The following is a 13,345-nucleotide window of genomic DNA, read 5'->3' on the forward strand; positions in this document are numbered from 1 at the left end:
GTGCTATACTAACAATAAAATCATATTGACACGAAAAATAATACAACTCGAATCGTTTAGATAAATAAAATATGCGAAGAAAAAGAAACATGATTAATATATTACCCCTCGTAAAAAATTATAGATTGAGATGATCAGATGAACTATAGCTAAAAGTATTTTTTTTGACATATGATTTTTTTTTATAGAATCAATAGTGGCATATACTTTTTATTAATGACATGATTAATGGCACCCTTTTTCTTTTTCTTTTTTTGGTTTTTGGAAGAAGCATATACTTTTGATAGTGAACACGAGAGGGGGTTAGCAGAGAATCATATAATTAAAAAAACAAATAGCAAGTGTGAATCAAGTATAATGATGAAAGCAAATTGTGCACATTAAAGCTAAGAAAATAAATATAAAGTCACGTAGCACCGAAAGCAAGTTGCAATATGTGTTGTGTAGGGTCCGTTCCATGCTAAGTTCTCAAACGCAATTTTCATCACCCATCAATAACAGATATATTAAAAAAATTATTTTTACAAGTTCAGACCTCAGAATTCTCAATCAATTCATCTCAAAGAAGTAATCGTATATCACATCATTAATTTGCATCCAATGTGTAAAACATTGAGAGTAAATTGTTGTTATTCTCCATCTTTTCCCTAAAAATTAGATCAGAAACATCCAAGAATTAGGTTGCATTAGTAGTGAACGACCTGATTTTAATTGCATTAATTGACTTGTCTTTCACTTTTAAAAAAAAATAAAAAATATTTCTAATTTATATTTTGTATTTTTTAAAAATAAATAAAGTAATTAAACATGATGCATGATACATACTATATCAAATTTAATCGGGTTTTAATATAATCATCGAAGATAAAATAAAAAATGGAGCAATTGGGTCCCCTATATTAGAATGCACACTCTCATTGCATCAAAAGAATAATGATCACTGGTATGCATGCCACAACTAATTATCACATGAATACAAGCAAAGTACTAAATCATACATCTTGATGATTCTCTATAATGTACTCTTTATGGGCATTAAAATAAACTATTCCTTGTTATTGAGCTAAAGACCTACTCTCTTATTTATTTATTTTTAATTTATGTACGTCTTCGATACACTATAATAAATTAAAAAGAAATTGTGGCAATATGAAATATGAATATTTATAATCGTCTGTATAAATGTTGTTAAAGGCTAATAATATTCTACTCACTCTAGATGCAATGATATTAATTCAAATTGTCGCTAACATGAAAATCTATTGTCACTAAATATCTCTTTTGTTGTAGTGTCTGCTTTCTTTTCAACCACAATTTTTTAATATTCTCTTTCGTATTATCACTAATATTTTACGGTCCTAAACAAAACGCAAGTGAATTGTCACTAAATATCTCTTTTGTTGTAGTGTCTGCTTTCTTTTCAACCACAATTTTTTAATATTCTCTTTCGTATTATCACTAATATTTTACGGTCCTAAACAAAACGCAAGTGATAATAATTAAGGAGACAATCGAGATTGATATGACTGGTCGATGCAGCGCCAATTTGGAAAATTCTTGGTCATGGAATTTTACATTTGTTTTCAGATTAAGCTTGATATGGCCTTCGTATCACTCATTGAAAAGTAGTAGAGCTAGAGTTCTAGTTTCGTGTTTGGTAACACTCAGTAATTTTTGACCAAAATTTTATAGTAGTCGTGTTAAGAAATCTATTTAATATATAGTTAATAACAATTTATTTTAGAACTCAGTAAGTAAATTGTCTTTTCTAAGATTCAAAACTCATAACTTAAAATTCTTAATTCGCCTTTGAACGAAAGGTGATTTACCTTTCAAACAGTTTAAGCATCTACTTCTACTACAACATTTGTTGTCACGGACTTTCGTGGAAATTAAAAAGGCCCTTTCACGCGCGTGTAGCCCCATGTTGACTTGATAATTTTTGGGTTGTACCATAATTATGTGAATCATAACAGGAGGTAATTAAACAAATTGCACTAATTGTACTTTCTGAACAAAAAATCCCTCCTCACTATTCAATTTTTCACCAATGTTTTTCCCTATAAATTGAGCTATTAACTATGTTAAAATGCAGCAACTCTCTCTTATCTACTGAAGCAAAAAAAAAAAGAAAAAAAAACAGCTTCAAGTGACAGTAATGAAGACAGCATCAAAGCTTGCAGTACTCACAGTTCTAGTTCTGCTTCTTGCTGAAGCACATATCTCTGTAGCTGTAACGTGCAGCGCGATTCAGCTGAGCCCTTGCCTTAGCGCGATCACATCAAAGTCAGCACCATCTAAACTCTGCTGCAGCAGGATCAGGCAACAAAAGCCTTGTCTCTGCACTTATCTCAAGAACCCAACTTTAAGGAACTATGTCAACTCCCCTGGTGCTAAGAAAGTCGCTAATACTTGTGGTGTTCCCTACCCCAAGTGTTAATACTACATTTGAAGAATCATGTGATTCTTGCCAAGTCTTGTATGTGAGAAGTGAAAATAATATGTTTGATGCACTCTTATCTCATGAGAGTCACTGTGTGTGCTATCATCTATACTCTTTGTTTTAGTTATCAATGTGTTTTTGCTTGCTTTATTTATGCACTCTTGAATGAAAAAGAGATGAAATTATGCTATGTCTACATCTGTACAAGTTCTGTCATAAGTACTCTTAAGGCAATATATGGTATTTTTCTATGACTTTATGTCTCTATCATGCATCATTGGCCTTGGATCTAAATGCAAAAATTTAACCTGCAAGTTTTCAACTTGGGTGTGATGATCCAGTTTTTTGTACTAATGTGCTTTTAATTCCTGCAATTACCATCTCTTGTTGCTTCTATTCAAGATCGAAAACTTTCAAAAAGAGGACATATAAATAAATAAGAGAGATATCTACCGGAGAAAGAAAGGCTCGAGAAAACTCAAAATAGTAGGAATGTAAGTGGAACCGAAATAACCAAACAGACTCATAATACTTCTGGGAGAAAAACATTCACCTTTAATTGAGTACATTAAGTCAACCAAAGTGGAGAGTTTGTCAAATCCACTGTGAGGAAGAACACTAGAATTTGTTGTTGGGACCTAAAATTGAACTCATAATGGGGCATATTGTTACCTTATCGTCATTCTAGATGAAACTACAGTTCTATATCAAACCTCTCTGTTTCCAACTTCTTCCTTTCCCATAGTACAACATATATGCTTGTGCAAAGAAGTTGTATAGAACAAGTATAAATCTAGTAACATGACACAATTTCAATTGAATTCTTTATTCAGACAATGAAGTTGCATGATGTGATGCCTCAAATTCCAATCTTCCGTACTTCTCTAAAATTAATCAGTTGTAATGGAACAACTTGGGAGGCTCCAAAATTGGGAGGCTCCAGAGAGTTTCATGTACATGAAAAACAACACGCGATACAATTAATTTACTTACAAAAAAGAATCTAAGCTTCTCTCAGATATGGAGAAGGTCGGAGATTTGGTTCCAGCCAGCAAACCATGGCCTCCTATCTGATGGAAGGACAAAGTTAAGCTCAAACATCTCTCTTGACATGTTACCTCCTTCGCAGAAACCTACGAGCTTTGCCACTATCTCAGCACTCTCTTTTACGTGCTTTTCGTCATGCGGATTTGTCCAAAGCTTGTTAATAAATTGCATTCTTCTCTGTTTTCCCTCCAAAGGAACTTCCCATTTTATGTACAGATAATCTCTTTCTTCAGCTGTCAGTCGAGTTGTCAATCTCTTGGCAAGGAATTCCCTTTCCCTCTTTATAGCTCTAATGCTGTTATTCCATTGGAAAATATAGAATCGTTAGAGTTTGAGCTTGAGGCAGACTTGCATTTAATAATATAAATAGACCGTGTGAAAAGAGGGGAAAAGAAAAATACCTTGATGACAAAGAGACTGTTGGCTCATTTCCAACACGGGCCGGGGTTGCATTTCCAAGCTCTGCCAGATGCTGTTGTAACCATGTCAAGCGCCTGAGTTCAACTTCCAGATATATTTCATCCGCAGGGTCTCCCTTGAATAACAGATAAAACTGTGACCTGTGAATAATGGAGACATAGCAAACATCCCACAAGTCAATAATTTGCTGCCTCTGTTCCTTAAATGTGATTTGCCATGAAACTGGGGACTCTTCTGGTATCTGATGAATATTTTCGTCATCTTCTAAATTGTATCCAGCCGCTTCATTTGCTTCCAGCTCAAGCACCTACAGGCACAAACAAATAATAAAGTAAAATTGAAGATAAGTATTAATTGTGGCAAAGGGGAGGAGATTCAACAACTTCAATTAGTGTGACACAAAAACCAAGAGAGTACAAGGTTTACCTGGCATACAAGGAGCTGCTTTTGGTATTGAAGTTTGGCCACCCGTTCTTTAAGTTCTGTTACATACGATCTTATGTTTCTGACGTTCTCTTCTGCTGCCTCCTGAAACATCTTCTGCATCTTTCTCATGTTTACAGAACTGGAACGGCGATATGGAGTGCCTTCCTTTGATGAAATATCTCCTCCGTCACTTTTTGTAGGAGTCTCATTTTCATGCATCGGCTGAATTTCACAGGACAAATCATCCAACTCTGGAGCTCGATTTTCAATCTCACAATCCAGTACTTGTCGTGCAGTTGACAGAGGAGAACAAGGAGATTTCAAGAAATTTTGCCTGTTGATACTGTTGCTCGAGGCCAATGGGAGCAACTTCTTCTTTTTTGATGGATGCTTTGCCTTCTGTGTGGTGTCATTGTTTGACTGTTGATCATTATTGCTTGGAAGAGACATAACCAGTTTGTCCAATGATTTCTGGACATTTTCTAGCTGTTCTTCAAGATCAGCAATTGTGCTTCCTTGTGAGTGAAGTCTGGCTATCTCGTCCTTCAGGTTGGCACTGACACTCTTATTGACAGCAACGACATTTCCAACTTCAACTTCCTTGCGGAGGACTGGCGGTACTGAACGCATTTCTCTGATCTCTGCTTGCAATTTGGCAATAGTTTCTGCAGCATCCTGGTTACCTAACCTATGACATGCAACTTCCTTTTGCAGTACTTCCAATGCTCGATTTGCTTCATCTCCGAGCTGCTCCTGGAGATGTTCGAGTTTGCGAATTTCATGCATAAGTGTAAAAGGGGCAGCCAAAGATTGCCTCATTGACTGCCTTCCCATTGTGTTTCTTGTTCTTTCACCAACGACAGGTGCTTTTTCTTCGAGGTTTGGAGATAATGTGCCAGAGAATGAGAGACATTTCTTCACAATTGGACTAACAGATTCAGATGGTTTCAGTCCCTGGTTCAAGAATTCAATATTAGCACAAAGAGAACTTTACTTCACTGTGAATTACGCACAATGCAAGAAAACTTAGATACAAACCTGTTCCTCCTGAAGCTTTCTGCGTAACTCGTCTACTTGTGACTGTGCAAGATCTCTTTGACGCTTCAGATCCTCGATTTCCATTTCCATCTAAAAGGGCCAGCCAGTCAGTTAGTTAAATAAATGCTAACACTTAAATTTCATTTTCTTAAGGAAATTCATCGTTGATGAACCTGTTGAATTTTCCAATCTTTCTCATTAGCTGGCTCTGGGGTGCGCAGCTCTGCTTCCAATCTGGCTACTTCCTTCTGCAAATGCTTGACAAGCTGTTTGTCGGAAACAACCTGATATTTAAGGAAAGAGAAAAGTTCAATATTTGTGTTAAAAACTTAAAAGATAAAACGAGGTACATCTCATAAGAGAGGTACACATTCACAATAAGGTTTAGACAAGTTACTGAGTATATACCATGTTCACTTGTGCATTGTTTGTGACTTCCTTTGCTCGGGTAGCAAAAAAGAGAGTGTTGCGAGATTGTTCGACGTGACTAGATGCAGGGCTAAGCGTGCATATTATAGCAGTACGGGCATTGCCACCAAGTGAATGTTGCAATATTCTTGTCAGTTTCGAGTCCCGGTAGGGTACATGACCACTTCTTTTGCCCACACTACTTACAGGAAAAACAAAAGAAATGAACCAATCAGATTGGAGAACTTCAGTGACAATAAGTTATCAACTTAAGTAAGCTTATCTAGTTGGGTATGTCATCAGCATAACCAATGAGTTAACTGTCATCACAGAACTAAAGAAGCACAAAAATACTTGTCCATGCTTTACATGCACGACGACAGGGATGATGAAATAACTTGAACAAGAAACACAGCTGTCACATAAGTGAAAACAGACCTGAGCTTTCTAATAACGGTTGTAAGAGTCATCAAACTGAGATTTATATGGCAGCCTTCCCTAAGCCTGGCACCATCTGCATTCGTCTGTGAGGCTCTTTCGCTCCCAGCCAAATCAACAAAGTTCTGCAGCACAGATATATTAATGATAAAGTTGCCTCTATCTCTATTAAGTGTCCTCTAAAACAATCAAGGAGAAGGTTAATTTACCAAGCTTGCTACATAAGACCTCACGCAATCAGAACTTTCACGAAGAGTGCTTTCTATTGTCTGCATATGATAAGAAGTTATAGAAGTCCGTTTAGAAAAGTTGTTGCTTAGGAGATTTCAATTCGGGAACACAAGACTTTCGGCACACAATTAAGGACTAACCAGTCTTATTATCTGGTGGGATCGTGAGCTTGTATCGTTTAAGGCTGTTTCGCCGACTTGCCTCTGAGCTGCAGTTTTAAGTGGTACATGTTGAAGATGGATTTTCTGGGGAAAACTAAAATAAAGCAATATCACTTTGAAAAGAATCAAAGTCTTACCCTCGCAGATACTAATTAAATGCCTCAAATGCTGGTCATTGCTTGCTGTTTCTTCCACCAACTTCTCAACGACAGTTCCTTTCTGCAAATTAAAAAGATATCATGATAAATTGATACAGAGAGTAAAGACTATAATTTTGAAGGTCCGCTAATTTTCTCTCAACTTTACCTCTGGATCATCAAGAAGCTTGAGATTTCGACCAGATTCAGAATTCAATAGGTCCCTGACATTTTCATTGTAGATCTCCAGTCCAGATATTCTTATTCTGAATTCTCTTTCTGGGGTCTATGACAATTGTCAAATGACCAAAAATAAATAAAAGAATCAGCAACAGTTTCCAAGGATAATGGCACTAAGAAAGACTAAATTTTTGTTTTATTTCAAAGCTAAAGAAACTAGTATAAGACATGATGTATTTGCAGAAAATACAAGACAAAGGAACTACTTGACTTATCATTTATTACTCATCTAGGATAAAGATCATATAAACTACATGCTTCAAATATCTCAAACTATAACAACTCTTTTCTACTAATTCCAGTAATCCCATTTGTGACGTGTCTTCAATGACCTTGGAAAATTCTGACATCAAGAAGTATCAGATGACAATAGCAGTTGCTCAAGAATGATGAAGCTTACACTCATTATATGGGAATATATGTCGTTGACAGCTTTCTCAGTAATTCCTCGCATTGTGTAAGTCTTCCCACTGCTGGTTTGTCCATATGCAAATATGGTTGCTGAGATGCAAAGATTGGAAATTAGTCTATGATCAAAAGGTTTCCAAAAGCTAGAGATGTTCATATAAAACCTCCCTTCAGAATAGGGGGAAGAGAATTACCATTTATTCCCATCAAAGAGGATAAAGCCACATTCTTTACTCCTTCCTCATACACGGCTTCAGTTATACTATCTGGACCGAAGACTTTATCTGAGATAAAAGAAAATGTATATTCTCAATCAGATTTTATAGACTCTAAATTAAGATAAGACGACAAAATGACAAGAACATTTAAAACAGCGGATGCGTCAATTACCAAATGTGAACGAAGCGGGTTGAGCAGCACGTTCCTGAGGCAGTGATCTATAAATAATTGTGTGATCATCAATGCATTCCCATGCAGCATGGTCCTTGGCTGAAAGCTCCCTTTTGTTCAAAGGCCTTAATCTTACTGTTACAACGATTTTCTCCTCTTTAGCTCGATGTCCACTAGGTGTGGTTGCTGGAGTCCTTTCTATCTTTGAAGCTGGAGTACCAGGAGTTCTAACCGTCATCTTGACTACAACTAGACTAGTAATCCTCCAAAATGAACTCCAGCTGAAAAATGCAACGGCCTGTTGACACAAGACTGAGATACTTAAATTCTTAGATGTCTTGATGATCTTATTATAAAAAGAGAACCAATCACACTCTGACTCAGTGCTAGAACTTGTAAATATCCTTATACACAGTCAATTATGATTAGGAAAACAGTTGTCCTGTTTTCTTGGCAAAGGTAAGATAGGATAGAGACAAATCAAAGGTTTTTAAGCCTGTGGGTGTGGAATACGACAGCACCATGCTGATGCTACTCTTTTGTGACCATGAGTGAAAACTTGGTAAAAGTATACACATTTAAACATTATGGTTCAAATTCAAGACACTAAGTGAGGAAACACCCCTAGACCTCTACATCCTCCTCTCCCAGGCACTACAAAAATTAAAACCCAAAATTTTAAACTTCATTTCTGTTTATGATGCATAGAAACACACAAGATGAGCATATCTTAACTAGTGAACCTAACATTAGTTAGATACAACAAAGAGAGAGCTTTACACGAAAAAGAGAAACCAAATCACCAAGATCTCAGTCTACTTTCCTATTCTCCACTTCGACAACCGATTTAAACAGTAGGCCTTCCTTTATTTGACAAATTAATCTGAATCTCGCTAAATTCCACCAAATTCAAGTTACATTCACAGTAAGCACTAACTAGCAAACAAATCAACAACAACATAATCGGTGTAATCCCATGAACGGAGGTGGTGAGTAGAGAGGGTTTTCTGATAGACCCTCGGGCTAACGAACTACTTTACTACTACTACATAAGTGAAGATCATTGAGCGAAATAAGGCAAGAAAATCTAACAACATGAAGCAGAATTTGCATCTTAGCACCAATTTTCGCCTGAAATTGAAAAAGGAAATACAACATGAGATTTACCTGAAAGGAACAGAAGACGATTGATAGATTTGCGCCTGAGATCTGAGAAGACAAAATCTGATTGAGAGAGAAAAAAGGGATATCGAAATGGAAAGAGTGTGAGCTTAATGGTGTGTCTCTTTCTTTGATACCGTCTGTAAATTGGGGCTTTTGAATTTCGAGTCCCCAACGGCTAGTTCATTATCTCGTGTTTAAATGGACTTTTCGTTATTATCTCGTTAATATATCGTCGATCTTGCGGTGCAGCGCTCTAGGATTAACGGTTTAGTGATTTGTCATTTGTAAATTAATTTCTTTCCGACAAAAGAGACAAACTGATGGAATATAATTTGCTTTTATGCCCCTCAATTTAGGAGGAATGTGAACTTACACTCTCCCTTTCCTAATATATTTCTCCTACTTTTTGTTTTCTCTTCTTTTTTTTTTCCATCTTCTTTTTACTTTAACTTTTCCTAGTATCATATAAAAGTCTCTTCTATTTCATTCTTTAGTAAATATTTAAAATTATATTTTTTACCTTCGTTGGTTTCACTTTATTTTATATCAAGAAAATCACTTAACTTAATTATTTATATCAATAAAATCATTCACTCATATTTATCATTAAAAAAAATTACACCACATATAAATTATTTTTATACTATATTTAGGATTAAATTACTAAATAAATGACTCAAAATTACTAGTTCATTATAAAATAATATAAAATTGAAAATAAAAGATTAACTTATCAAACTTAAACCTAAAATTCTCCAAGCTAGCGTCGTTCACACAAACAACAAATTGATTAAACCATCATAACAAGTGTTGTTATACCATCAAATGAAGTAGTAGTAATTTATCACATGAAATTGACTAAACTATAAGATAAAGTGGTAGGCATCACTGCAATGAAGGAGTATTAATTTATCAAATGAAATTGGTGAAATTATCTATTAATTTTTTTATTTTGTAATAAAGTAGTAATGTAAGCTATTTATTTATTGTTTTAATTGTGATCAGATATTAAAAATATTTATTTTTATTTTTTTTGATAAATTTGGTTGAATGATTTTATTGACATGAATGCTTAAGTTGGGTGATTTCACTGACATAAAGACCAAAGTTGGGTGATTTTATTGATATAAAAAATAAAGTTCAATAATTTTACTTAATACATTTCTAAAGTTGAATGATCTTTTGAAATATTATTTCTAAAAATAGTACTCTAATATATTTATGAGGAGAGAGAATAGTGAATTTATTTTTTAAAAACAATATGATAAATATTTCAAAATCTTTATTTATTTCTTAAACTCCGTGCCGATTTAATTATTGTCACTTGAAATTGGACAAAGGAGTATAATGTGAAAGTTGATTCATCATCATCTATAAAATTGAATGTAATTTAAAAGGAAAAATTAGAAGGCCCATTTAAGATTTGTCAAGCCCAGCTGTAAGCCCATTTGTTTTAGTTATGAAGAATGTAGGAAATGCGTTACCCATGAAATTTCTCTTGTTTTTACCAGAAGAAAAAAAAAGTCCTCTTTTATGTTTGTGGAAAATATGTAATAGATTAGACTAGACTCTTTCATGTTTTTTCCACTTGGACATTAATTAATTCAATTAAATAAAGAGTAAACTGGCGCATCTACTCTTCAACTTTGTGATTTAGAGAGAATGTACCTTTCATTGTTGTTTGAAATTTGAAGATTTTGTTTTTGTTTGGGTTAAAAAAAAATGTTTGAGAGGTATGTTTGTCCTCTTATCATATATACTTGGCAAAACTTGCATATTCTCCAGCCCACCTAGTCTCTCTAACTTGCATATTCTCCAGCCCACCTAGTCTCTCTTTGATGAGTTCTCACAAATGCATCATCAAAGTTTACTTCTTCCTCTCCATCATCACCATCCTATGCTTCGTGATCACGTCCTCGCCATCGTATGGCCAAGAGGATAAACAGTATTCCACTTGTAATAGCTCCTACACCTGTGGGAATATTCAAAATATATCAATTAATCACTTGTTTATCTCTGCATTACAGGCAACGATAGACATATCAGGGTGAAGATAGCCCTAGGTAATTGTCTTTTCACCTTGTTCATGTTATATTGTTGACCGAGAACATATAGATAATTAGTGAACCCGAACACTCTTTTTTCGTCTGGTTAACAGGTATCTCAGGAACAATATTAGCCTGCTACATGATCTACTGGTTTGTCTTTAAGAAATCATCTGGTACATGCCTTTTGTTACCAAAGCAGAGGAAGGAACATCGGAATATTGAGGCCTTCCTGAGGCAATATGGATCCCTAGCCCCTAAGGTATACAGTTATTCAGACATTAGGAAGATGACAAAAGAGAAACTTGGACAAGGGGGTTATGGAGGGGTCTATAAAGGTAACCTTATGTAAAGATTTTAAATTCTACCAACGGAAATGGATAAGACTTTATCAACCAAGTAGCAAGCATTAGTAGAACTTCACATGTAAACATTAGCTTCTCTGTTGGGATTTTGTTTCAATGGTTGAGAAAGAGCTCTTATTTATCAATTCATGACGAATGCATCACTTGATCAGTACATTTATGGTGAAGATTCTAAGTTGGGATGGGAAAAGCTGTACGAAATTGCACCTGGGATAGGTCGAGGACTGGAGTATTTGCACGGAGGGTGCAATGCACGAATACTGCGTTCGATATAAAACCTCACAACATCCTTCTTGATGAGGACTTTTGCCCTACGATATCTGATTTTGGCTTAGCTAAACTATGCCTTGAGAAAGAAAGCATGATATCAATGTTGGAAGCAAGAGGAACCATTGGTTACATTGCTCCGGAAGTATTTAGTAGAAATTTTGGAGGCGTATCACACAAATCCGATGTTTATAGCTATGGAATGATGGTTGTTGAAATGGTTGGAGGAAGGAGGAATTACAGCGCTTAAAGAAGTCATCATAGTGAATTATACTTCCCGCGTTGGGCTTATCAACGTCTTGTGACTGATGAAGGCTTGAATATACAATGCATCACGACCAAAGAAGACAAAAAAATTGCTAAGAAGATGATAATAGTAGGTTTTGTGGTGCATACAAACTGATCCCTCACAAAGGCCACCGATGAGTAAGGCAATTGAAATGCTTGAAGGTAACTTAGAGGCCATCCAATTGTTGGGTATGTAGCTAGAATTGATGGGAAATAGAGGGAAGGAAAGGAATTTGAAAAGTTTAGAACTTGAAAGGTTGGGAACTTGAAAAGTCCTCTAATGCTTTAATGAAAAAGGCACTAGTCCCTCATCGGTAATCGAAATGAAAATAGGAGAGTTTAAATAAATAAACACTCCTATTAATTGTTAAAAGGGTTGGAAAGAGGGACCCCCCTCGCGCTGTCGTCGTCGCTCGCTTCGGCTTTTGATCGAGAGATAATTTTTTGGACAAATTTATTTAATTAATTAAATGGCCAAAAATTATTTTCAATTAATTAGTTGATAACCGAAATGTTTTCAACTTTTTAGTTAACCCGACCAGACTCGGATCCGCGCGCGTGACCCGTTTTAAATTCTGTTATATTTAAAAATTCCCGCGCGCGTGACCCGTTTTAAATTCTGTTATATTTAAAAATTCCCGCCATGACTGTTCTGAAAGGTTGCAACTTTCAGAAACAGTCAATACCATTTGAAAGTTTGCAACCTTTCATTAATGGTCGTGTTAATTCTGAAAGGGTAGCAACCTTTCAGAATATATTCTTCTTGCCTATAAATACCATTCAGTCTTCAGAATATTTCCCTACGAATATTCTGATCTTCCTTCTTTTTAAAAAACACATATTTCTTCGTGTACTTTCCTGCTGTGGATTGATTCGCTGACAGTAGAATTTTTGGTATCTATACTCTACTGATTAAGATCATTTTACCCTGGGAGGTTATATTCCAAATCAAACCTCAGATACTAGAGGGGAATAATTTCCTTAAGGGGACACTGTGAATTCAGTGGACTTGATTTTCTTCCTAAATTATCAAAAAGAGTATTCCACCAGAGCCTTTCATATGTTCTCCGTCGCGATCAGAAGGATCGTCGATGATCCCTTTGGGGAAGCCAACAAAGCCCTTTATACATTCTTCTTCGAGTTCAACACTTGATTCTACGGAACATTTGGTTCTATAGTCTTTTATAAATTTGTTTCTAGTATTATGTCCATGATGATTTTAAAGAAAATTAGAAGTGTTATCAGGTTTAATGGTTCGGTTGTTTTCTCTTTAAAAATTATACTATTCTAATTTTTCGAGTTTTTATAATACATAATCAAAATTAGATTCTTCGATATTGGTACGATTTGGTGACCTTTCGATTTTTTTTACTTTTAAATATCACCTCAAAATTATTAGAATATCTTTTTCGGAAGTGTACTTTTTTGA

The 13,345-nt window shown here is 35.2% G+C and overlaps 2 protein-coding genes across 3 annotated transcripts; one reads left to right on the forward strand and one right to left on the reverse strand.

Moving 5' to 3' along the window:
• Window positions 1-2,081: 2,081 nt before the first annotated feature.
• On the forward strand, window positions 2,082-2,697 carry LOC107012701 (non-specific lipid-transfer protein 2-like). Its single transcript, XM_015212607.2, has one exon. The coding sequence runs from the start codon at window positions 2,159-2,161 to the stop codon at window positions 2,438-2,440; it is 282 nt and encodes a 93-aa protein (XP_015068093.1). The 5' UTR covers window positions 2,082-2,158; the 3' UTR covers window positions 2,441-2,697.
• Window positions 2,698-3,233: 536 nt separating this feature from the next.
• LOC107012084 (kinesin-like protein NACK1) lies at window positions 3,234-9,166 on the reverse strand. Of its 2 annotated transcripts, none has more exons than XM_015211810.2 (15): window positions 8,955-9,166; window positions 7,788-8,085; window positions 7,592-7,681; window positions 7,390-7,490; window positions 6,919-7,035; window positions 6,750-6,831; window positions 6,592-6,659; window positions 6,430-6,489; window positions 6,221-6,345; window positions 5,783-5,981; window positions 5,548-5,658; window positions 5,375-5,464; window positions 4,337-5,290; window positions 3,892-4,217; window positions 3,234-3,785 (listed from the first exon to the last, which is right to left on the reverse strand). In XM_015211810.2, exons 2-15 carry the CDS (start codon window positions 8,023-8,025, stop codon window positions 3,458-3,460), a joined length of 2,889 nt encoding a protein of 962 aa, XP_015067296.1. In that variant the 5' UTR covers window positions 8,026-8,085; window positions 8,955-9,166; the 3' UTR covers window positions 3,234-3,457. The 2 variants fall into 2 exon arrangements, with proteins under 2 accessions (XP_015067296.1, XP_015067297.1); XM_015211811.2 differs by having other exon boundaries at window positions 7,788-8,099.
• Between the last annotated feature and the right edge of the window lie 4,179 nt (window positions 9,167-13,345).

Source organism: Solanum pennellii, chromosome 3, assembly GCF_001406875.1.
Source record: "Solanum pennellii chromosome 3, SPENNV200".
In the NCBI taxonomy this organism is placed as follows: domain Eukaryota; kingdom Viridiplantae; phylum Streptophyta; class Magnoliopsida; order Solanales; family Solanaceae; genus Solanum; species Solanum pennellii.

Excerpts from the sequence above, each read along its gene's own strand:
- LOC107012701 (XM_015212607.2), top strand. The coding sequence starts at position 2,159 with ATGAAGACAGCATCAAAGCTTGCAGTACTCACAGTTCTAGTTCTGCTT.
- LOC107012084 (XM_015211810.2), bottom strand. The coding sequence starts at position 8,025 with ATGACGGTTAGAACTCCTGGTACTCCAGCTTCAAAGATAGAAAGGACT. Across the intron at positions 7,036-7,389 it reads TATATTCCCATATAATGAGT|ACCCCAGAAAGAGAATTCAG; the intron begins GTAAGCTTCATC and ends CAATTGTCATAG. Across the intron at positions 5,291-5,374 it reads GAAAGCTTCAGGAGGAACAG|GGACTGAAACCATCTGAATC; the intron begins GTTTGTATCTAA and ends TTCTTGAACCAG.